The 25,903-nt window shown below is 42.3% G+C and overlaps 1 protein-coding gene across 3 annotated transcripts; it reads right to left on the bottom strand.

Moving 5' to 3' along the window:
* Positions 1-254: 254 nt before the first annotated feature.
* LOC311134642 (nuclear pore complex protein Nup93-like) lies at positions 255-25,903 on the bottom strand. Of its 3 annotated transcripts, none has more exons than XM_084168385.1 (21): positions 25,742-25,903; positions 23,769-23,955; positions 22,307-22,424; positions 14,887-14,949; positions 13,931-14,059; positions 10,854-10,928; positions 9,708-9,800; positions 9,444-9,583; positions 9,193-9,325; positions 8,878-9,035; positions 8,474-8,639; positions 8,024-8,117; positions 6,325-6,516; positions 5,942-6,068; positions 5,134-5,251; positions 4,830-4,946; positions 4,570-4,688; positions 4,270-4,387; positions 2,684-2,767; positions 757-885; positions 255-520 (listed from the first exon to the last, which is right to left on the bottom strand). In XM_084168385.1, the coding sequence occupies exons 1-21, from the start codon at positions 25,803-25,805 to the stop codon at positions 410-412; spliced, it is 2,535 nt and encodes an 844-aa protein (XP_084024511.1). In that variant the 5' UTR covers positions 25,806-25,903; the 3' UTR covers positions 255-409. The 3 variants fall into 3 exon arrangements, with proteins under 3 accessions (XP_084024511.1, XP_084024509.1, XP_084024510.1); XM_084168383.1 differs by having other exon boundaries at positions 25,633-25,788; XM_084168384.1 differs by lacking the exons at positions 22,307-22,424; positions 23,769-23,955; positions 25,742-25,903 and adding an exon at positions 18,536-18,624.

Raw genomic sequence — 25,903 nt, 5'->3', positions numbered from 1 at the left:
TAATTGCCAAAATCTCAAAATATCCCTTGTACCATAAAATAATATCAAAAGGCACAATTGATTTTAAAATCATTAATTCCAAATTAATCTAACAGTACTTCCTTCAGTTTTCTTTAAATCCAGGTAGTACTCATACCACTAATCATTTTATAGATGACCATGATGCATAATAGTAAAAGAACAATAAGAAAACTGAAATATTAAATGCAAATGAATCAAAAGATCGGTTTATAATGAAATGAATGCGTAAGAAATTAAATTTAACTGACATTTTATTTAAACTTATGAAAAAATACAAATATGGAGCAACAAAAAAGGACAAAGAAACATAAAATAGGGACGAAGCAAAAAATAATCTGACAGTTGATGAGAAGGGTGGGTATAGCTGGCGCTTGGAGGTATTTTGGGGTCAGTTCATCAGGACCTCCATCTGCACCAGCCGGGCATTGGTGTCGCCTGCCATGCGGTACGGGATAATCCCAGCAAACGTGATCAGTGCACGGGCTTGGCTGCGCAGTTGCTGTTGACACACACAGAAAATACATCTTAGAGCTGACAGTGAAATCAATCATGTGTCAAAACAGATAAAAACAAGACAGCGCAGTACTCATTATTCAATGAAATATCACATAATGGAGCAGAGGCATGTCTTTACTGCCCAGTCCATCACAATGCACAGCCCCCAGAAGTCTTTATAAAGCTCCTCAAGTTTTATCCCATGGCCAGTATTGCTCTGAGAAGTCACCATCTCCTCACCGAGTCTCTGTCCTCCATGGATCTATGTGGTCGACCAGGGGTTCCTGCTGTGGCCCCCTTCAGGCGCTTGTACTGCGTGAACAGGATATTCATGGTGGCCAGGAGCACCTCCGACAGATTATGCCTGACCTGGAAGAAGATGCAAATGAGAATGCAGATAAGAAAGAGACAGTAGGAAAAAAAGGACAAGGGGAGATTACATGTACACTTTGGAAGTGTAGTGCTGCATACGGAGTATAATTACAGTATATATACACACAGTACCAGTCAAAAGTTTGGACACACCTACTCAATAAAGGATTTTTCTTTATTTGTACTATTTTCTACATTGTAGAATTATAGTGAATACATCAAAACTATGAAATAACACACATGTGGAATCTGTAGTAACCAAAAAAGAAAAGTGTTAAACAAATCAAAATATATTTTGAGATTCTTCAAATAGCCACCCTTTGCCTTGACGACAGCTTTGCACACTCTTGGCATTCTCTCAACCAGCTTCACCTGGAATGCTTTTTCAACACATGCAGAGATCATCCGTTCACCCACCCCGCGTCTCACAAAGACACGGCGGTTGGAACCAAAAATCTCAAATTTGGACACCAGACCGAAGGACAAATTTCCACCGGTCTAATGTCCATTGCTCGTGTTTCTTGGCCCAAGCAAGTCTCTTATTCTTATTGGTGTCCTTTAGTAGTGGTTTCTTTGCAGCAATTCGACCATGAAGGCCTGATTACACAGTACCCTCTGAAGCATTTATTTGGGTTGCAATTTCTGAGGCTGGTAACTCTAATGAACTTATCCTCTGCAGCAGAGGTAACTCTGGGTCTTCAATTCCTGTGGTGGTCCTCATGAGAGCCAGTTTCATCATAGCGCTTGATGGTTTTTGCGACTGCACTTGAAGAAACTTTCAACGTTTTTGAAATGTTCCATATTGACTGACCTTCATGTCTTAAAGTAATGACTATCGTTTCTCTTTGCTTATTTGAGCTGTTCTTGCCATTATATGGACTTGGTCTTTTACCAAATAGGGCTATCTTCTGTATACCATCCCTACCTTGTCACAACACAGCTGATTGGTTGAAACGCATTAAGAAAGAAAGAAATTCCACAAATTATCAGGTGAATACCTCATGAAGCTGGTTGAGAGAATGCCAAGAGTGTGCAAATCTGTCATCAAGCCATAGGATGGCTATTTGAAGAATCTCAAATATAAAATATATTTTGATTTGTTTAACACTTTTTTGGACTACATGATTCCATATATGTTATTTCATAGTTTTAGTCAAAATAAAGAAAAACCCTTGAATGAGTAGGTGTGTCCAAACTTTTGACTGGTAGTGTGCAGTGAGGGAGAAAAGTATTTGATCCCCTGCCGAGGGAGATTGACAGTTCTTTTGTGTTTCTTCCATTTGCGAATAATCGCACCAACTGTTGTCACCTTCTCACCAAGCTGCTTGGCGATGGTCTTGTAGCCCATTCCAGCCTTGTGTAGGTCTACAATCTTGTCCCTGACATCCTTGGAGAGCTCTTTGGTCTTGGCCATGGTGGAGAGTTTGGAATCAGATTGATTGATTGCTTCTGTGGACAGGTGTCTTTTATACAGGTAACAAGATGAGATTAGGAGCACTCCCTTTAAGAGTGTGCTCCTAATCTCAGCTCGTTACCTGTATAAAAGACACCTGGGAGCCAGAAATCTTTCTGATTGAGAGGGGGTCAAATACTTATTTCCCTAATTAAAATGCAAATCAATTTATAACATTTTTGACATGCGTTTTTCTGGATTTTTTGGTTGTTATTCTGTCTCTCACTGTTCAAATAAACCTACCATTAAAATTATAGACTGATCATTTCTTTGTCAGTGGGCAAACGTACAAAATCAGCAGGGGATCAAATAATTTTTTCCCTCACTGTACATACATCTCACCTCATCACTGAAATTGCGGAATGCAGCGACCCTTTCCTCCACACTGTCCTGACTCAGAGGGACCAGCTTCAGTCTCTCCATCACCTGACAGAGAGACAAAGAGTTTGAGGGGAGAAGTTAGGGACAGTTAAAGGAAAGATTCACCCATTTTGAACGTTATATCGTTTCTGTGCATCTAAACACACAAAAACTATATTACATTCAAAATGGGTGAATCTGTCCTTTAACCCCTAGAGTCGATTGACGCACCAGTGCGTCAATCTAAGTTACATAACAAAAAAATCCCCATCAAAATCCGTCAGTTGAAACTAGAGATATGTTTTTTTTTGCATTTTTTTTTTTACATCCGCCACTGTCGCACTTCAGCATATGTGGTGAAAGGTGTGAACGGTGGCAGAGCTAGAACGGTGTTTGTCAGACCATGAGACATCCCGAAAATCAGTCTTCTCACGAAAACGTCTGTAGCGAACGGTTTGACCTACAAACTATTATGGAAATGAGAGTCTCACGATGGCATTCTCCATTTTGCTCTAAAACCCCAACAAGTGTCACGTGACTCGTCTGAAGGTAACCGGTACCGGTTTTAAAAAACAAATGGAAGTATGAAGGTAGTTTTGTGCTAACCCCAAAAAAGGGGTTAAATATGTGTAAAAAATGTAATATATATATTTCCTGAGTTTTTTTTCAATATCTCCTAGATTTAGGACTGACACTTCAAAACCTTGTTTCTTATTTATTTTTTGACTATCCTTTTTGCCATTTATGAATGTGTTATTCAATGTGTTTATATGGGCTTTAGTAGTAAAGGCCAAAATCAATCATTTATCAAATAAAATATGAAAGATCATATATAATTGTTCTCCTATTCAACAAAAGTGGGGCAATAGGGCTTGAAATTACAGAAATGCTTTTAAAATATATTAACAATACAATTATAAACGATTTAGTATAAGATTTTAAATTTCTTATAACTGTAAAATAAATGATCATACTTTTTCAGACAGTACAATATTAGCACTATTTCATTTAACTGCAGACAGAATTTTCTCCTAAATGTCCACTAAGAGCCGCAGAGACACCATTCAAATGTGTGCAAACTTGTTACAACTTCAGCTTTAAGCACAAAGTGATTTTGTCTGTCTGTGACCAAGAGAAAGTGGTCTTAGTTCAATTACACTAAATTATTTAATATATTTTCATGTTGAGAGCTCTAAATCGGCTGAGAATATACTACTGTTGCATCCGCTAGTTTATCCCGTTTCACGTGCACTATTGCAAGCACAACTGGGAGTTTCACAGACACAGGAAATCATTCCTTTGTCTGGATAGGCCAGAAAATGTGACACGTCACTCCCTATGCAAATGTATGGTCTTGCAACCTGATGGGTTTCTGGCATTGTAAGACACGGGACCCTATGATGTTCACAGAGAGCTTTGTACACCAAAATGTCAGTCGGAACCGGTCCAGTCCCCAAATAGGGGACTTAACATCTAAGAGGAGAGGAGGCCATCATAACACTTCAATGCCATCTGAATAAACAGCATTGTAAGCCATCAGGCAGGAAGCCCTGGGTGTTAAGACTTACATCGTAGGCCCGGTCTATGTTTCCAGCATGGTACTCATCAAAGAAGGTCATGAGGTCCAGCAGCAGGTAGAAAGTGCTGTCCACAGACTTCTCTCCAGCAACACCCTGGGTCCGGTACCTGAGTCAGTAAACAAGACCACACACTAAAGTTAGAACTAAATGGTCCACTTTTGACGAGGTCCACTCTTTTAGTAAGCCTATATGATGCAACCTTCAAACATTATCTCATTTCAGTGGCAATGCAGATCGTAAATGATGCACAGTAAGTATGTTAGTGAGAATAGGTGGTGAGGACGTTACCGCTCAGCGATGGCAACAGCAGTGTTCTTCAGTCTCTCCTTGTTGGACTGGGCAGCGCTGACATGGGCGATAACAGGACTCAGCAGCCTGTTCATCAGCTCTAAGACCTTGTCTGGATTCTAAAGATCAGAGGAGAAAAATAGAGGAATGTGAGGTGACATTTCATTATTTTCTAATCTTCCTCTACCCGGCCTGTACCTTCACCTAGAGTAAACCCACTGGCACAGCTTGACCGCAGCCTTTCCCAGAGCCCTGCTCACCTTGGACAGCTCATACAGTCTGATAGCTTCCTCAAACAGGCCCTTGTTCTCAGCCTCCAGAGCCACTTTTGTGATAATGGCTCGAGTGTCTCCGGCAAATTTATCAATCACTCCAGGCTGGGGGAGAAGCACAAGGCACAATCAGCTCTTTGAACGGCCTGAATACAAATGATCTGGGGTGCCACGATCACAATGGAAAAATCAGCATCACCATGAATGCTTTCACAAAAGGGATCATTAATAACTGAGTTAAATAATAATGAATGGAAGTGAACCAAACTGAAAATAAAGGTGTGACCATTACCTTTCTGCTGCCATCTTTTTCCAGTCTTCCTAGAAGCATGTCAAACTCTCGACTCTCAATCACCAGCTCGCTAACACAGCACATGAACATGTTCTCTCCTTGGCTGTTTTTTTCATTCCTGTGTCCAAAAGGAAGAAAGGATAGAGATTCAGATATTTGATTACATACACATTACATCTTTTAAATAATGATAGAGGTCCGAAGGCTCTAATCAAAATTAACCTGAATAGAAAGAGTAAATCAACCAATGGCATGTGTGAAAGCATCTTTATTATTAATGGTGAACTGCATTCATGGCCCACTGGGTTATTCATATATATTGCGATTAGACATTGTGATTTTATTGCGATTTGAGGTTCCAAACATATTGCTAACCATATGTCTGCAAGACGAGAGCGCATGAGAAAACGAGTTTTGATCAGTCATGGAAATAAAGTGCTGAAAACATTTTGGCTCACTATTTAAAAAGAAGACGGAGAACAATCTATAGGATGAAAAAGACTGGAGTTTTGGCGCGGGTACAGCCGACTACCGCTAGCTAAAGCTACCTACAGTAGCAATAAATAAATACATAATCAAATAGATACTTGGGAGACAAATACCAAAATAATCTCGTGATATGTGACTGTATCAATTTCTTGGTGACCCCCCCCCCACATCACTAAGCGTAACGTACCGTAGGAAGTCTACCGCCATGCCTCCAAGTCCTATTGACACTCAGTGGAGTGGTGGAGAGGATGAGAGAAGAGGTCCCCCCACCTGAGAGCAGCATCTGTTAGGAGGAGGGTCGTAACGTAGCGTAACGTACCGTAGGAAGTAGAAGTACTGTAGAGCCTCCCGGGGGTCTGTGGACTCAAACTTGCGCGTGTAGAGCATGAGGAGACGGATGAAGTTAAGCCGTCGCACCATAGGCGGGTCCCCAGCCTCCTGACTCACTGAAAAGTAGAAAACATTCAATTATAAGTATCAGCTTCAAAACTACAATAATGTTTACCTAGAAATGAAGTCCCTTCTTAAAAAGGAATCAAGCTTTGCATCCCTAATGAACAAGACACAGACAAGACCACATACTTCATGCAACAGTAAGTCAAGTCGCCTTCCAATATCTGTGAACTAAAACATCCTTTGTAGAACATTACTGATTGCCAACGTAGAGAAAGTCAGACAGGTAGGTATCCTGACAGGACTTACACAGTTGTGCGCTCTGTCCTGATGACTTGAGTAGCAGCCGCAGTTCGTAGAGAACCAGAGCCACGTGAACAGCATGACTACGTAGACGCTCCACCCGGAACAGGAAGGCCACAGCAGCCTCAAACTGGGCTGTGAGGAACAGCACCTGGAAGTACAGAAACGGCTGCTGGCTGGCCGAGAAGTGGGACTCTCCTATAGATAGGAAAGGAACAGAAATAAACTCTAAATTATTAGGATCACATTCACAACATGGAAAATGGAATATAGAACATGCTAATTCAATATAGATAAATACAGTCAGCAATATACTGCCAAAAAAATTTAAACACTTTAGTAAATGAGGGATAAAAAGTATATTGAAAGCAGGTGCTTCCACACTGGTGTGGTTCCTGAGTTAATTAAGCAATTAACATCCCATCATGCTTAGGGTCACGTAAGAAAATGCTGGGCAGGCCATTATTTTGGCTACCATGGGCTATGCCCCCATCCACAGGGCACGAGTGGTCAATGAATGGTTTGATGAGAATGAAAAAGATGTAAATCATATGCCATGGCCGTCTCAGTCACCAGATCTCAACCCAATAGAACACTTATGGGAGATTCTGGAGCGGTGCCTGAGACAGCGTTTTCCACCACCATCAACAAAACACCAAATTATGGAATTTCTCGTGGAAGAATGGTGTTGCATCCCTCCAACAAAGTTCCAGACACTGGTAGAGTCTATACCAAGGTGCATTGAAGCCATTCTGGCTTGTGGTGGCCCAACGCCCTCTTAACACACTATGTTGGGGTTTCCTTTATTTTGGTAGTTACCTGTAGTTGCTCAGTATTACAAATATTCAAAACATTTACAAACAAACCATTCCACTACTTAGTCATCACATCAACTTGCATTAATCCCTCTCAGTGAAGTTCATGTTCAACTGTGTAGGAAGAGAACATGAATACATCAGCCATTTTGAAAGGCAGCAGGCTTATCTATGAGTCACAGTCACCTTTTAATGCACTGTGTTAAAATGAGAGCGATAACAAGCCATGACTCATCCTCCAGGTAGGAGAGCTTTGCCTCCCTCTGTGTGATAAAACTAAAGAAAAGTTTAAGCTTTAAGAGTGAACAATGAAGCACTTCTTTATCTGAGCAGAGCAGATCCCAGGGGGGACTGAGAAGTGGTGCCATTACACAACTTTACTTTAATAGTCTAGGCTTGGGCGGTATACCGTATATCGGGGTATTTTGAAATACCGACAATATCATTATCAATACCGCTACGCCCCTGCTTATAACTATCTAAGATATGCCAAATAAAGTATCTCCAGCTCAGGGCTCCAGCTATGGTTTGCTAACTTGCTAGCTAAGAGGCTAGCTTGCAAGATCAAGCTTCTTGGTTACAGCAGAGACAATCAATCCCCTCCTGGATCAAGATCCCTTCTTCCTAATTTGTTATGTGCGTCAAAATTAATAACATTAATGTTTTAACGTTTGGAAAGAAATAGTGCTCCTTGTGTACACTGCCGGTAATACTGTATACCCCGGTATGGTACAGGAACGGTATGAAAATATTAAAATCTGGATACTGCCCAACCCTAATAGAGTCCTCCAGTCCTAGGCAGTATTCTCTCTTATGACAGAATTAGTATTCAGGTCTATTTTCACTTCAGTAGTCTGGCTGTCATGTATCCTGCAGTGTTCTGAACTCACCGTAGTCCTCTAGAAGCTGTTTCTGTAGCTGGGCCAATGTCAGTCTGTCCTGAGGAGCACTGCTGCCGTCGTCATCAAAGCACACCTGGTTGAGCTGTGGGCAGGGTGGAAAGAACAGGTCTACATTAATGTTCAGGGAGTATTGACAACAGGCAAACCTATTTTACCAGATCCTCCCCAACTGGGCGGCAGGTAGCGCAGCGGTAAAGAGCGTTGGGCCAGTAACCGAAAGGTCGCTGGTTCGAATTCCAGAGCCAACTAGGTGACAAATCTGCCGAGGTGCCCTTGAGCAAGGTATTTAACTCCAATTACTCCTGTAAGTCGCTCTAGATAAGAGTGTCTGCTAAATGACTAAAATGTAAATGGAGTATTGCTGTGTTTAAGGCACTATGTATCATGTACACTGGTAATATTAACATGCTTGCTATAGACTGGTAATCAGACAAGCACCTTAAGCCACAGGTAGTCCTCGGTCTTGTCGGCCACCTCTCCATGGTTGTCTGCGATGTCACACTTCCCGATGAGGCAGTAGACGGCCCTCTTGTAGGGGTCAGCGCAGTTCCTCAGCACTCTGCGGTAGTGGAGACGCAGCTTGTTCTCTGTGGCGGGGGCCAGGCTGAGGAGAGGACACAGCACAGGTCAGACAGAGCATAAGACGGAGAGACAAAGAGATGGAGAGAGGAGGAGTACTAAACAGATTAGATTCTATTCATATGAGAAAAGAAATCACACTGGTGCTTTGCTGTTCTGGGCCATTGTGTTACAGCACTTCAAATTGCAGGAGAAAGTGAAACGGAGAGCCTAGACCAGTTGCGACACATAGTGGAGGTACACAGTATTTGTGAGGTTCCTACCGTCTGTCAGGGCTGTTCATGTACTCCTGGAACCAGGTCTTGAAGTCTCCCAGCTGGTGCTGAGCCCGGTTCACCACCTGCATGGCAGCCCCCAGGTCCCCACAGCGCAGGCAATAGTAGATCAGAGCCCAGACTGGGTGACCCTCCACCTCGCCATCCTGTTATAACACACACACACAGCTGAGTTTAGCTGCACGTATCTACACTATACTTAGTAAAAACACCATCTTGAATAATACAGCGCTATGTAAGGCTGTGCACAGCGCTGATGTTGTCTCTAGCAGAATGTGCTGCAGTGTGGGGGCAGTACAGTACCTGCATGCCTGGCAGAGGCCCTGGCAGTTTGATGTTGAGGAAGCTGCGCACCAGCTGATAGGTGCCAGGGACTCCTCCCAGCTGGGCCTGGTGAAGGTTCCCAAACACCGTCACCATGGTGTAGTTCTTGTAGCTGCCGTAGTGGAAACACAAAGAGAAACGTTAGTGGGGGGGTAACTACACAAGTGTAGTTTTATAATACATTAAGGGAGTGTTCTCATTCTAATTTGATGGTTCTCTCCTCCTCTGACCTGTTCTGCAGGAACTGCAGGGCCTGCGTAACAAACGCCATCTGCATGTCCACGGCTGTGCGGCTCTTCAGCGTGTCTTTGGCTGGGACCAGCAGCACGTCTGTCATCTGCTTCACCATTAACCACATGTCTGACACATTCTGGAGAGACAAATACATCCATAAAAATGCCAGAATTAGCCATTGAAGTGGAAGAAGAACCAACTAGCATATGCAGATGGGGGAAAATAATGTGGAATGGAGATGTTGATCAGCTGGGGCTTACCTTGTCATCCAGGCTGTCTGCCACTGAGGCACAGAGGTCTCCCAGGTTGGGCTGGACATGTCCATTCACTATCTTCTCATTAAAAACGTAGATCTGAGGCACAATAAAAGCAGAGAAAACACTGATGGAGCAGAGGAGAGTGCCAGTGCTGACAGACTGAATAGCGACCGTTTCAGCATCAATGCCAGTAGGGCCCAGCCCTGATCCTAGTCACCACAGTCCAGTCACCACGGTGAAGTGATGGATGATGAGAAATAGAACAAAAAGGACGAAAACATTCAGGTCATCAAAGAAGATCACAAAGACCAGGAAGATGACCCCGCAGGCGATGTGGCGACACATTACGTCCTCTTTTACCAGTAGACTTTCCTCTTTCACCCAGTGTGTACAGACTGGAGAGGACGAAACAGACAGGCTGTCCTACCCCTGTGCAGTGGGACAGAGAAATTACCCAGCATGCCCTGGCTCTTCCAGCTAATCAATTTCTCTGATCTATTGCTGCCTTGCTTAGCATGACCCCATTACTATGAAGTGAAGTGGACTACAGTGCAGCTGCATCCTGACTGAGGCTGTGCTTCCATTCAGCTCATGAGGTTCCAGGGCACTTAGCCCCAGGCTGACTGGATATATTACAGCCTATTAAAGTCTAAAATCATAACATAGGGAAAAGTGTAAAATACACAAGAGAGGATGGGTTTGGTGATTACATTTACGTCATTTAGCAGACGCTCTTATCCAGAGCGACTTACAGTTAGTGAATATATTATTTAAAAAATAAAATCATACTGGCCCCCTGTGGGAATCGAACCCAAAACCCTGGCATTGCAAACGCCATGCTCTACCAACTGAGCTACATCCCTGCCGGCCATTCCCTCCCCTACCCTGGACGACGCTGGGCCAATTGTGCGCCGCCCCATGGTTCTCCCGGTGGATTCGAACCAGGATCTCTAGCGGCACAGCTAGCACTGCGATGCAGTGCCTTAGACCACTGCGCCACTCGGGAGACGAGTTATTCACATCTTTGAACATTTGAAATTAGACTTATTGAGGACTGCATTTCCCTTTTGGGCCATGTACTGTAGATATCTCAGGCTAATCGTTCTAAGTGGTATTGCAGTGCAATCAGTGTCAGGCCAAATTACTGACCTGTCGTCCATAGGCCACCTCCACGCTGTCAAGAGCACTCCGTCCAGGAACTCCTGCGTCACTCACAATGCTGGGCTGCAACACAAAAACACAGGGAGACTAATCATGACTACTGTATGTACAGTTGAAGTCGGATGTTTACATACACCTTAGCCAAATACATTTAAACTCTGTTTTTCACAATTCCTGACATTTAATCCCAGTAAGAATTCCCTGTCTTAGGTCAGTTAGGATCACCACTTTATTTTAAGAATGTGAAATGTCAGAATAGTAGTAGAGAGAATGATTTATTTCAGCTTTTATTTCTTTCATCACATTCCCAGTGGGTCAGAAGTTTACATACACTCAATTAGTATTTGGTAGAATTGCCTTTAAATTGTTTAACTTGGGTCAAACGTTTTGGGTAGCCTTCCACAAGCTTCCCACAATAAGTTGGGTGGATTTTGGCCCATTCCTCCTGACAGAGCTGGTGTAACTGAGTCAGGTTTGTAGGCCTCCTTGCTCGCACACGCTTTTTCAGTTCTGCCCACACATTTTCTATAGGATTGAGGTCAGGGCTTTGTGATGGCCACTTCAATACCTTGACTGTGTTGTCCTTAAGCCATTTTGCCACAAATTTGCTTCAATATATCCACATAATTTTCCTTCCTCATGATGCCACCAGTCCCTCCTGCAGCAAAGCACCCCCACAGCATGATGCTGCCACCCCCGTGCTTCACGGTTGGGATGGTGTTCTTCGGCTTGCAAGCCACCCCCTTTTTCCTCCAAACATAACGATGGTCATTATGGCCAAACTGTTCTAATTTTGTTTCATCAGACCAGAGGACATTTCTCCAAAAAGTACGATCTTTGTCCCTATGTGCAGTTGCAAACCGTAGTCTGGCTTTTTTATGGCGGTTTTTGAGCAGTGGCTTCTTCCTTGCTGAGCGGCCTTTCAGGTTATGTCGATATAGGACTCGTTTTACTGTGGATATAGATACTTTTGTACCTGTTTCCTCCAGCATCTTCACAAGGTCCTTTGCTGTTGTTCTGGGATTGATTTGCACTTTTCGCCCCCAAAGTACGTTCATCTCTAGGAGACAAAACACGTCTCCTTCCTGAGCGGTATGACGGCTGCGTGGTCCCATGGTGTTTACGCTTGCGTGCTATTGTTTGTACAGATGAACGTGGTACCTTCAGGCGTTTGGAAATTGCTCCCAAGGATGAACCAGACTTGTGGAGGTCTACAATTTTTTTTCTGAGGTCTTGGCTGATTTCTTTTGATTTTCCCATGAGTTTGAAGGTAGGCCTTGAAATACATCCACAGGTACACCTCCAATTGACTCAAATGATGTCAATTAGCCTATCAGAAGCTTCTAAAGCCATGACATCATTTTCCAAGCCGTTTAAAAGGCACAGTCAACTTAGTGTATGTAAACTTCTGACCCACTGGAATTGTGATACAGTAAAATTATAAGTGAAATAATTTGTCTGTAAACAATTGTTGGAAAAATTACTTGTGTCATGCAAAGTAGATGTCCTAACCGACTTGCCAAAACGATAGTTTGTTAACAAGAAATTTGTGGAGTGGTTGAAAAATGAGTTTTAATGACTCCAACCTAAGTGTATGTAAACTTCCGACTTCAACTGTATGTGAACGTAAAAATACAGAAGTGATTTCACTGACTAAATAGAAAAAGGTAAAGGAAAACCTAAGAGGAGTGAGTAAGAGTGTTTGCTTGGTTGCTCATAATTGTAAAGCCATGACCAATGTAGCGTGAAAGCCATTGTAAACAAAGCTCACGCTTGAATGCACACACATTCTAAAACGCGAGCACGGACACGCACAAACATTTATCCAGATCGACCTTGCATTCTTCAGAACAAAAGGGACACACCCATACAATGTATATTAAATGTAGAGGGTTGTATAGGTAAGGGATAATCAACGAGGGGCTATGCGTTCTATGGAAAATCATGAACGACGTGGAAGGTGTGTTCCACGACACGCTAGTGGAGTGGAACTGATCGTCCACGGAGTTGCATTATTTTCCAGAGAATGCTTAGAACCCCGAGTTGATTATCCCTTTTATACCATGGCTATAATTGAACACATTTGCCCTAGAAATGTGTTCATTTGCCAGTATAAATGTGTTCAACATCCACTGAAGTAGCTAACAAGTTTACTAGATAGCTACAGTAGTTGCCGTGGTAACCAAACAGACTTGCTAGTTTAGCTAACCAAACCATCAGTCCTAGCTTGCCATTATGCAAATCTAATTCAACAATGTCAATGTTTTTAATTTGACTTTTGCTTTCAAAAGCAGCTCAAAACATAGAACATGTAATAATTAACTATAGCCATTGAATTCTACCGTGCAAATATACTGTGCGTTATAGGGAAATAATGCACGCTCTAGAATGCCCTTCAAGCCAATCAGAAACAAGTATTCAACAATGCCATGGTATAAGGCAGTATAAATGCTGTATGACACATTGCATTATAAGAGAAGAGAGCATATGAGCAAGAACTGAACACTGTAGAGGGTGTGTTTCTGACATAGGGAGTGAACAGCAGGTCAGACATGGACAATTCAACTGTTGGATATTAATGCAATAAGCACAGAGAAGGACAAAATCCCTCAAAAATCAAAGTGTCAACTCCAACACACACTCCACAGGAGAATGTGCAAGAGCTACAGTTTAGGAAAGCAATGTACTGTAGCTACTGTGCTTAATACAGTAGATGGAGCCCTGAAGGTAATCTAAACAAAGCTGTCTGCATAAAACCAAGCTTGCTTTGGTAAAGACCGATAACATGGTGGAAAACCAAAGCTGAATGTGGCTTTTCTTTATCCATGATTAAAAACAGGAGTGCTTGCCATATCTTTTTTTGTGTGTAAATTCTCGCAAATGGGAGGTGGTTATTGAATTCCACAACATCCATGTGGGCTAGTACCAGTTTTTGATGAGTGTATTTTCTAAATGTGTGCAAGTCATATATTAAGTATATCAATTATATCTGGATGTGTGCTTTATGTACTGGAGTTCATAGGGTGTATAGGACAAAGATAGACATCAGATGGAAAGACACTGACCTCTACGTCTTGGCTGAAGTCCAGAGCATCCTCCCCTGCTCCCAGCAAGGTGTGCAGTACTCTCTGCTTCACCTGCTCCCACTGAACCAGCATGGACTCACGGTGATACTCCTCTGCCAGGAGGAACGTCTGACAGAGAACAAGAACATGTAAGTACGAAAGAGAGAGAAAGAGAACAAATGTAATTTGGACAGACCAATTTGAAAGAATTTGAGAGAACCAAGCTAGGCTGCATAAATGGGTTAGAGATCATGTGATTTGTTAAAAATAGCTAACACCGCAAAACCTCTCGTCATGGGAGATATATGTGCACAATAAACACCTCCAATCACCACAGTCACCCATGCAGGTATCCTGGGGCCCCACACAGTAAAAGTGAGATCTGGGACTTGGGGCGGCTCTTCAAACTGGGTCACGCCCTGTGATGCCAGGGTGTGTGGAGGGATGGGATTGTGACGCTAAATGGGTCTGCATTCATGGCTGGTCCAGATTTAGTCAAGAACCGATTAGAATCCAGAGACCTTGTCTATTTCTTGTCTCTCTCAATCCCACAGGGACAGCGGATGATAATTGGAACGGTTCCTAATTAAACCTGCTCTGAACTCATGCAGAGGAAACCATTTTAAAAAAGATAATAGGTTACGGGTTTATATCAGAACAAGGTGAGCAAGTCATGATTGGCAACTGAGGGTATGGGTTTATTATTTTTATTCAAAAGTGTGAGACTGATTGAAACTGTAGCGTACGTATTATTTGAAAATTAGGTATGCCAAGCTGTCATGGAGAGAAAACTTAGGCGATACAATCTATGACCGAAACATATCTGTCCCATCTATGCACCAGGTATGTAAAAAAAAAGAAAAGAAAAGTAAAACAAATGGGATTATTAGATGTGGACATGGGGTGCAAAGAGGGTGTGGTCATAGCAACTAGTCAGAGGAGAGAGTGCCACCTACCCTGCGACGCGACTCCTCGATGGCAGAGAGCAGCGCATTGTCCCTCTCATTCTTCAGAAAGCCCTGGAAGGAGAGAAATGGCTGGAGGTTAGACTGACTGTAACCTACTTTCCACTTGACCACACACATACAGGGCTCCTGCAAGACGGTAGCTGCAAGGGCTACCAAGGAAGAACTATCATTATCGCTGTGCTAAAAATGGGAGATGCCAACAATCAGGGCGTAGCAGTAGAAGCCTCCTCCTGACCTGACATTCTAATCACTCAAAAATAACTCCTGTTACATATCTTCTCAAGCATTAGGACATTTTCATGCTCATTCTATACAGCTCCAACCCATCCCCCACACTTCAGAGCAAAAACCCAGAGCCCATCAAATAATTTTACAGTTAATTCAACAAAGCCTGACTGATGAGCACCAGCCGATTAGACACACAGCACCTGGCCCTTTGTCCTCATATCATCCCATCTTCAATTTCCTACATTAGGGAACAAACTCCACAGTGGGCTGAGATTCATCAGCATCTACATTCAACTGGCTAACATCATATACAAGAGATGGTTGGATGCATCTTGAAGAGACTAAAAATGTACAATGTCCGTCTGCTGTCAAAATGGTGATATAGCAAGCTTACCATTCAGTACCCCCCAAAATGCCAGTACTATTATAGTTACAATACCTAAAATGGACCTCTTGTTTTCTCAAGTTAACAGCATGAGGTTAATGAGCAAATATGCACACTGTAGACTGTGCTCATCCCTTACAGGGTAAGCTAATTAATGTACACTTTGGAACGCACAGAGAAACTCTGCTCCTTCCGATGCCCGAAGAGAAAGAGAAAACATTTTGTACCAAGAACAGGCAGAACCGTCCTCAGAGTAGAGCTGTACGCTTGCACCAGGCAGCCAGAGGGGCAGCGGGAATGAAACTCACACACACATACATACAGCAAAGATGTAAAAGAGGGTGGTGGTTGAGGGGTCAATGTATCTAAATCAGGGTGGGGTTGGCTATGGGCAAGAATAAGAGCTAGCTTACTGTATGCCAAATGGTGGTGTTGAAATCGCCCATAGAGCCATCGTGGATCATGAGTAACCAAAGCCAAGCCCATGACTTTGACGCATAGTGGCCACCAGCCTGCCAATATGACACAGATACCCTGATAAGACACTGACAGTCATCACAATGGATGTCACTCTCACTAAGCCCATCCTCTGTGATACTGGACACTGGTTTAACATCATCTAGGCTAAACACCGGCCACACCCTTCCACAATGTGAGGACATTAACTTGCCCTAGAAATCTGATCATTTAGCCTATAGTTGCTTTCCATATTCCATAAGAGTCTGTTACATAAGAGACAATCTCATGCGTTTTAGAGAGTGATTTTCCTTTTAAAATTGGTTATTTTATTTCCACACTAGGAGGTCGAAATAACACTGAAATTGTGGAACTGATAATGCCCTTTTAGAGCTTTTTGAATAAATAAAAAACACATGGAATTTCTGCCTGTTCAAGTGGAATAGAGTTTTTGGCCCAAAGCATGACATCACAATCTGATTAGTCTGACCAATGACCAGTAATCTTTCATTTGCATATGTATCCTACTACTTTGAAGGGGTAAGCAGGGTAGGCTCTAGAGTCTAGACGATACTATCCGCCAATCAGGGCTGTGTATGTAAATATATTTACATTTGTATCAACACGCCCACACGATCAGACTGAGCATTTCAATGGCAAAAGGAGGCTCATGGAAATAAATGATCAAATATATATTTGAAGTTATTTTCATGAAGAAAAAAAAAAGTTATTTATTAGACATAGTGATGTTTTTAAAAGATGGCATGTGGCTTTAAGGCCTGCAGGCACACATGTACACTTCCTCGTATAACAATAGAAGATACTATAATATGTGAACATTCAGAAACTAAAAAAAATAATAAGAACGAGCAAAACTAAGCCTATTCGGTCCTTTTCCAGGTGTCAATATAATAATAACAATAATAATAATAATATAGCAGCCTATGCATTCTTTCAGATAATGGGCCTTTTCCTGGAGACCGTCTCGGTCTTCGCGCCCGTCATCTCCAGGACGAACGGAGCAGCATTCCCCTTCCCCCTCACAGCTGCTTCAGCACCACAGCCCTCCCCCTCACCACAGGCTCAAACCCTCGCCCCTGTCTGTCCACTCCATCGCATCACCAGACCATACATCAGAGTGGCAGCCATCCGCGTCTTGACTGACAGCTAGAAATCATCATTGACTTGTTACTTCTTCAGCAGCCGATCGTCAAATGACAAGTGTAAATGAACAGTGCGGAGAGAGCTAAAGGAGGGGGAGGCTGAGGCTTTTCAGTATCACAAGTAATCTATCCTCTATTCAATAGATAAATCAAAAGGAAGATTTCCTGCTGTATCTTGCCAATTACATTTCTTGCTCAGTCATTGTGCTCGGTCCTCCCATCCTCCGGTCATCTGTAGCAGAGAGAGAGAGGAGCGCCCCCCTCAGGAGATTCTGCTCTCCAAATGAAACAGGTTCTACCCAGTTTGCACCCTAGGAGCTGACAATGGAGCTATTTATATACTAGGAGAGCTCAGGTCATGTCTCCACACACAGAAATCGGAATAAATGTATACATTTCCTAGAGATGTAGCTATGCGTTTCATTCTATGGTTCCCAGAAAGTGAAGGGTCCAAAAGGGAGGGGGAACATAACCGCATTTTCAGCGATTAATGCATTTCCAAATAAACCTTAATTGAAATCACACACTGTAGTCTATCATTTCATATTTAGGCAACAAAATAAGCTGTAAACTCACTGAGTAATGTACAAAGAAGCTCTAAACTCAAATGGATCTTACATTCATGGCATATATCCAGCAAAATACACATATGCAGTATGTAAACCAATATAGCCAGCGAGTCTGACTCTAGAACCTTCTACATAATTGCATTGTCCCTCACAATTTGTATTGCGTATACTGCTTACGGTTTTGCAAGAACAGAAAACATTCACTATTGTTTACTAAAGTAGAACTAGAGAAAATAAAGGTACAGCATAGAACAAATGTACATGTTACACATGCTCCATAACACGGTGCTGATACGTGTCACATACATGCGCACATACAATATTTCCCAGGGCTCGGTCAAACGAGCAGTCTAAAGCGATCTACGGGTTCAGAAATGATCAATTTTTTTATTCACAAATGATAGTGATTTTACTGTCTGTACATGGTTACACCACCACACACAGAAAGCATTTTATAACATCTTAAAATATATTCTCTGTCATCTGGATTTGTTTAATTCTATGTTTCAACAGTTTCCCTTAGTGTAATGCTGCTCAGCAGTTCCACAGAGATAAAAAAACTAAGTGTGACGGGTCAGTAGCTAAAAACCTGCAGCTCATCTTCATTTACTCTGAGACAATGAGTGGAGTAGGGGAGGTGTAACCCCACCCTTGTGCCACCACTTCCTGTGTAGAGAATAAGCATTCATATAAGTGAACACCACCATAATCATCGTTATCATCTTCATAGTCACAGACAGATAGAGTGACAGGGAGCGAGAAAGAGGTGACAGACAGATCTTGACACAGACAGAGCAGATGAACGCAGTGTGTCTGTGTGTGGAGGTGATACTCACTCATGCTGTGGCTCAGCCTGCCAGGCAGGGAGAGAGAAGAGGAGAAGAGGTGCAGGTAGCCAGGCGTAGACAGACCTATGCCTGACACTAAACACTGCCTAGTATCTCCAGCTGAAGAACTGAGCCGGCGCCATTCTGGGGCGTTTTCGGACCCTCCGACGGGCCCGGCATCGCAGATGCTGCACCTTCCTCACCCAATGTGGGCCACCGGTGTGAACCCAGATATGTACCACATGAATGGTTACTGTAGGCTGTTTTATTGTTGGAGGACTGTACCAAGTCAGCCCTCAGACACAGGGGGGGATCCAGGAGGAGTGATCACTCAACCTCACAGGTCTTCCCCTCTCCATCAGTAGATCCTTCCCCGCCGCCTGTTTCTTTCCAGCATCCCTGCTGTCCTCTTCTCTCAGTCCCACTCATTTCTTCCTTTTTATACATATGCATCATTCCCTTTTTCCTCTTCCCATAGCGCAATGCAATTCATGTAATGGATTTTTTCTCCCTCTGCAGATGGCTTCCGACATCCTGTCCAGAAAGTGGGCTAATAATCCTCTTAAAGAGTCATGTTTAGTTAATGAGAAGGGTGCAGTGGCTTCTCGGGGGGTATACATAGAGTACACGGCTGCACAGACCAGACACAGGCTGCACATGTGAAGCTATTTCACCAAAGTCTGCTGTAGCAGCAGCTGCGCTTATCAGACTGTCAAGAGAATGCATTCCATCACTATAGCTGCTCTCAGAGAAAGAGGGGGAGGGAGAGAAAGGAGGAGCAGAAAAATATGGAACAGAAAAACAGGAGAGAAATATACTTCTCTCTGCCATTTTATCCTTCCACTCTTTTTTCCCCATCTCTTTCTCGCCCCCTATTCTATTTTCATTTTGGTTCTGTCCATCGTTTCTCTTCTTGCTCCCTCTTTACCTTGGTTATTGCTATCACCCTCAATTCTTGCTCTTTGTCTCCATCCTCACTGACGTGAGCCATATCTTTACACATACAAATATAACAAATGGCCAGAAATGCAGAGTAGGCTACATAAATCATATGCATTTGCAACCATGTATACTACAGACATCATTCACACCTCAATTCCTCTCTGTGAGCCGCCCACATAGAGATAGAAGAGGCTACGCCTCATCAGCATCCAGCTTTTCCTTTGTGTTAGCCAACCTAACCCTTCAGCACTTGAACATATAGTAAGTACTACACAGTGCAATCACACTCAATGTAAAGAATACCACACAATATTATTACCAGTACCTAGGCTACTGAAAAGACCAAGCCATGAATGCAGTGCAGACAATGGGGAGAATGCCAACCAGTACCACCTCACACAATACATACAAGTATCATTTCCTGGCCTAATTGTCGTGATCAATGAATACCTCAAAGGGTGGCAATACATAGGCTAGGTATGCAAGATTGCTATGTAGTCTATCAAGGAACACACACCGTTTGTATTGTAACATAGGCTACTTGAGAAAAGTAAATTTCATTGATTGTTCTCAAACTGGTGGACAATCTAATAGCTTTTCTGTACCTTGACTCAACTAGAGGCTCATTGCCCTTGAGGTTAACACATGAGCCACCAGTAATGTGAGAGTAAATGTGGCTTTATAGAACAAGGTCACACGTTTCTAAAACATATGTTCCATTAATTGCCTATGAAAACTATCATGTGAAAAATAGACAGAAATGCAACTATGCATAGTGGATAGGGAGTACAGTACAGTAGAAGGCCAGCCACTTCCCACTGTGTCTGGCCCAAGCACTCAACTGAGTCCAGCTAAAAGGGCCTGATTAAATCCTGCCAAGAGGCTAAGTGCACATCCAGTAAAACTAAGGCTCCATCCGGCCAGCCCACCACATGTCAGGTTGAGGATTATGGGTGGGAGAGGGAGCACTGGGGTCATCAGAAAATGAGGAGATCAACACCCCACCCCACTCATTCCCTGAGTATCTGCTGCCCCCCCCCCCCCACCTCTTCTACATTTTGCAACAATATTAAGATCACTGCTAATATAAATATTTACCCAATTAAGAGCAAAAGAGAACATTGTATGTTAAAGTTTGACGGTCTGGGAGTGGCCAGTGGATGGTAGCCTTCTAGGGCCGGGACGATAGCAGTATCGCGATACTCGTTAGTATCGTGGCAAGGAAACAGTACACAAAGCAGATTTAACTTCTTTAGGAAAACAGCCCTACTGCTGGAAACAAACATCATTATGTTGTCATCCAGTCACATTTATTTATTTCCCAAGCTATAGCACACAATATTTTACATAAAGCAGGTTTTCAAAGGACCAAAGAGTTTAGTCTGCTTCGTGTTTTCATGTTTGCCATGGAAAATTTTTTGCGATACTAGTATCGTCCCGGCCCTACAGTCTGAAGGCCACTAACACAATGGAATAACTGTATAGTATTGCTGCTAAACATATTTTTCTTATTATATTTCAACATACTGTATACTGACTGGAGCTTCTTCCACTCATCTTCTCTTCCTCATCTGAGACAGTTCAGACTGTTCCCACTAAATAGCTTCAGATTTGTAAACATCATCCGTTGATGTAACACAAAGTGCTACCATTAACTAATTAGCAGGCATCACATTTTATTGACTTCCATAGAAAAGCAGGTCAAATCAGCCCAGCTGTAATTCCACAGCACACATGGAGAATAGGAAAAAGCCAGTGTAGACAACAGAAAATATCTCCATAGTGCCTTTTCTAAAACAGCCACATATCATGAGTGAACACTGGACAGGGTTTGAAACACACTAAAATGCAATGCATCTATTTTGGTTCTGAACAGATTACAGCACCACTTTATATCAATGGGTAATTCCGTAATATGAAACCAGTAAAAATACAGTTGTTGCTGACCCCTGATTATTATGAAAATGTCCACAAATATTTGTCCATGTTATTTTTTTACATATCGCTAGTCATGAGTCTGAGGGCTTAGAGCCCAAATTCATGTGACAGACGGTAGTAAGCAATAACTATCTTAATCCGCAATTTGGAATACCATCATTCCTACTGAAAATGTTCTCAGATTTTAGCCCTGGTAGTTATAAATCTTATTTAGGCTCTATTTAATGAATTTTTAATCAGTTGAGGCAGAGCAATTTTTCCAATTCTGATGGTATCAAAATTCCCAGGTTTTCCAGAAATCCCTGTTGAAGGATTAACGGAATCAGAAGGGAAAATTTGGAATCTTCCAACCAGGATTTCTGGAAAACCTGGGAATTTTGGCAAAGTTACTGGAATTTTACAACCCTACACCACCCCCAATGTGAATCAAATAGACATCTACCAAAGATAATTCAAATAAATGTAAAGGACGTTGGGTTAACTTTTGTGAATGCATTTCAGGCAGTGGGTTTGATATAGGCTACAGAACGATGAGTAGATATTTGGACACTTTCCACATCATGTGTCAGACATATTTCCCTAGACACAAAACATTTCTAATCCTACCACCAGCAAGAGACTGCAATGATCCTCCAACAGAATCCATCAGCCTTTTGCTTATTAGCATAAAAATCATTACACAGTAAACCTTAGCTGTAACATTAATAGAACCAGATACGAATCCGCCAGTTTGACTAAAAGCATAATCTAAAAACCATTAATTACCATCACCTGCCCGGCTGCCCTTGCCTCTGAAAAATGTAAAAGAGAAGGTCCTGACATACAACAGGACAGGTGTGGATGAAAAAGTAGCCCAAAAGCTCAAACAGCCCCACACTCGTAAAGAGAGAGTGTGAATACCTGGATGTCAGTGTCCTTCACTGGCTCCAGAGGTTCAAAGGTGGTGGCAGCACTCAGGCTCTCCAGACGCTGGGAGATGTGGAAGATGTCCAGGCCTCTGGAACCCAGGAGGATGGAGCTACAGGGAACAGAGGAAACAGCTAATTACATTTGTTTAGTAGACTTTCCTCTAGCGTCCCCATCCTCAACTGGCAAACCGAGGTCTGGTTGGGCTTCGAACCCTGGTTTCTTATAAACACACATAAGACATGGAAAGATTTGTAGAATTGCAGGAAATTAGCTTTAAAAAGGCCAAATAATTATTTGCCCCATGCAAAATGTGTAGAATTGCAGGAAATTAGCTTTAAAACTGCTAAATTTTCTCTCCGCCAACAAGAGAGGTGTGAACAGTTAGGGGTCACATTGGTTGCGAGGTTGGGGTTAGTTACTACGCCGATAAATCACGATTTCCATCCGAACCTTCACCACCTAGGACATTTGTGTGACCGGACCTTCTCAAATAGCACTTGAGAACCCCTGCTCTAGAGGGCATGAAGTAAGTTGAATGCAATGCAGAACATAACACAGAGCTACACATCTCTAACATAACAAGATCGCTCCCATAAACTTAATGTCCCAGAGTACAAATACAGATGACAAGGTAAGATGAAACATCTGCCCACTATCACACACAATCGTGACAAGATCATGTAATTGCAAGTAGCCTATTAGCAGTCATATGTATTGTCATCTGAATAATAGCCAGTCATAATGACGAGCTTTGTGCAGGTAACGTCAAAATCTTACCACCCTCAGCCTCATTCATGACAGGGAAAATCATAAAATAATAAAGAGACGTTTATTAGAAAAGGGAAATGGCCTACACTTCATATCTCATTTTAAATCATATCACAGAATATGAGGATCATCTCTACAATGAATACGTTTACATGCACACTAATAATTGGATATTAAACTGATTATGGCAGAGTATGGCATTAGTCATGTAAACGCCTTACTCAGCTTATCTTAAATAGGCAGTTTAATAAAACAGTTTAATCTGCGTTCCAGTGGTGTATTTGATCTGCGCACGTGCTAGCACCAGGTAGTGCAAGCTTCCCTCTTATGCACGATTGAAGTGTGTTCGGAAAAACTGAAATTATGCAAATTAGAAATAGTTCAAATAGAAACTTTATATGTCCGAACTCAGAATCAAATAGTCTTCACAAAAATAACATGGTCACTGTGGTAGAATGGTTATTTTGATTGGCGATGTTCTGCATTTATCAAAAGTCCCATTAGTAGCCTGATTTCAGATGTGTCCATGTAAACAGGATTATTAGAGAAATCGTTCTTCTTCCAAAGCATGTAAAGGTTTTAAACAAACTATTATATTAACCTGACTATCCACAATAATTATTGTGTGCATGTAACAGTGCTCAATAAGAAAATATCAGCGACTGATACAAAAGAGAGAACTTACGCTTTTACGTCAGCAGCGTCTTGTGATGTTCGAGTTAGGGTGCGGGAGCGTAGCCTCTCTCCAGCCTGCTGGATCTCCTGAAGGTTCCTCTCAACATGGGGAAGCTCAGACACGGCCTCAGTCTCCGCTGCAAGCTGCTCTGCCTGCTGCAGGAGCTCTCCAAAGCCCTCCGCTTCCATGGCAACCACTGGAAGTCAAGAGACAGGATGGCTGGATTAAAACAAATATAACTATACTGGATTAAATGGCATGCAGTCTTCATGACTCTATCCTAATCCTAACTATTTAAAATATTGCCTAGTCAAACCATAACTCTGTTCCAGCTGGCTGATAGATAGGTACTGTTTGGCATAGCAGAGAATTTGACCAACCTTAATTGGTCGATAATTCCTCAATTTCCGACTTGGAACAAAACCAATGTCTTCTAAACGTCCATGTCTAGTTGTAGGGGGTTCGTTTGAATTTAGAAAATGCTCTGTTACTAAATTAAATAAATGTTTTGCTCCATGAAGTAATCCAACAATGTGTAGGCCGCCATCTCGTCTATTTCAAATCTTCTCTCATTGAGACAGGTGGCAGTCCACCCCAAAGTGCCACATGTCATGATGACACCTGTCTCGATCAATGAAAGAAGATTTGAAATAGACAATATGGCGGCCTACACATTGTTGGATGACTTCATAGTTTTTTTTTTTAATTACTTAATTTAATGACAGAGCATTTTCTAAGACATTGGTTGTCTTCTTCCAAGTCCGAATTGAGGAAGTAGGGTATTGCCACTTTAAGGTTGGTCGAAGATTCTCTGTACTACACCAAACAGTACCTAACCTGTAAGTAAGGCTAATGGAGCATCACATAGCCCGTAACAATCTGACTGCTAGCTATCCTAATCCTGCTTGGAACATGTTATTTAAACAAATCAGTGACTGTGTCTGCCCACATGTACATATTACTTCAACTACCTCAACTAGCCTGTGCCCCCGCACATTGACTCTGCACCGGTACCCCCCTGTATATATAGCCTCCCTACTGTTATTTTATTTTACTTCTGCTCTTTTTTTCTCAACACTTTTTTATTAAAAATAAATGCACTCTAGGTTAAGGGCTGTAAGTAAGCATTTCACTGTAATGTCTGCACCTGTTGTATTCGGCGCATGTGGCCAATACAATTTGATTTGTTTATGCCTAATCGCTGATTCCAGATATCATTCATTCTAGATACCACAAAACATTCTAGATAAAGACTTGAAAAAAATATAGTGTATGATAGTCAATTTTTTTATTTTACCTTTATTTAGCTAGGCAAGTCAGTTAAGAACAAATTATTATTTACAATTTACGGCCTACACCGGCCAAACCCGGACGACGCTGGGCCAATTGTGTGCCGCCCTATGGTATGTAATGTTTGTGTATGAAATTATGTTGTCCAGACCAGGACTGATCACTGGACAGGTTCTATGAAAATCAATGTTTATTAATCTGTCATGGGCCATACCATGTACAAACTAATCTCATGTGTCTGTTTGGAGCCATTTCCTCTGTTGTCCGAAAATCCAAACCAGCGCGCGCATGCCCCCTTAGCGCGATTAGCTATTAGGCTAGCTTGCAGTCGTGGTGAGCCTCTTACTAAGAATATATTTTGATACGACTGTCTACAAAAACTAAAATACAATTACACATTTTCTGCCATCAACATTTTAAAATAATTCCTTCGTTTAGCTGACGTTAGACAGGTACAAAGGAAAGCACGTTAGCAAGCTGGCTAGTGTCATGCAAGGGCAGACCGCGTACTGATGAATGGTGCTAGCAGGATAACTAGTACCATTCCTAGCTAGTTGTAAAGCGTATTAGCTGGGCAACTTACAAGAAGCCTAGATAGCAAATGATCCTGTCCCTTGTCCCACAACTAGTAGTTATGACAGTTGTTTTCACTCTTTTGCGCTTATCTCATTTTTTTCTCCAGTCTTACATACATTTCACTCCGGCACTTCTGAGGTCTACGCTGATTGGATGATGTCTCGTTTTCCCACATGACATTGCGCTTTTTACTTTTGGGTAGCTCTCTGCTGCCACCTGCTGCGCTGGAGTGTAATGGAGGTGATAGCTCTGGATAAGAGCGTCTGCTAAATGACGTA

The sequence above is a fragment of the Coregonus lavaretus genome, assembly GCF_964263955.1.
Source record: "Coregonus lavaretus genome assembly, chromosome: 9".
Classification (NCBI taxonomy): domain Eukaryota; kingdom Metazoa; phylum Chordata; class Actinopteri; order Salmoniformes; family Salmonidae; genus Coregonus; species Coregonus lavaretus.
This window is presented reverse-complemented; position numbering and strand designations above follow the sequence as displayed.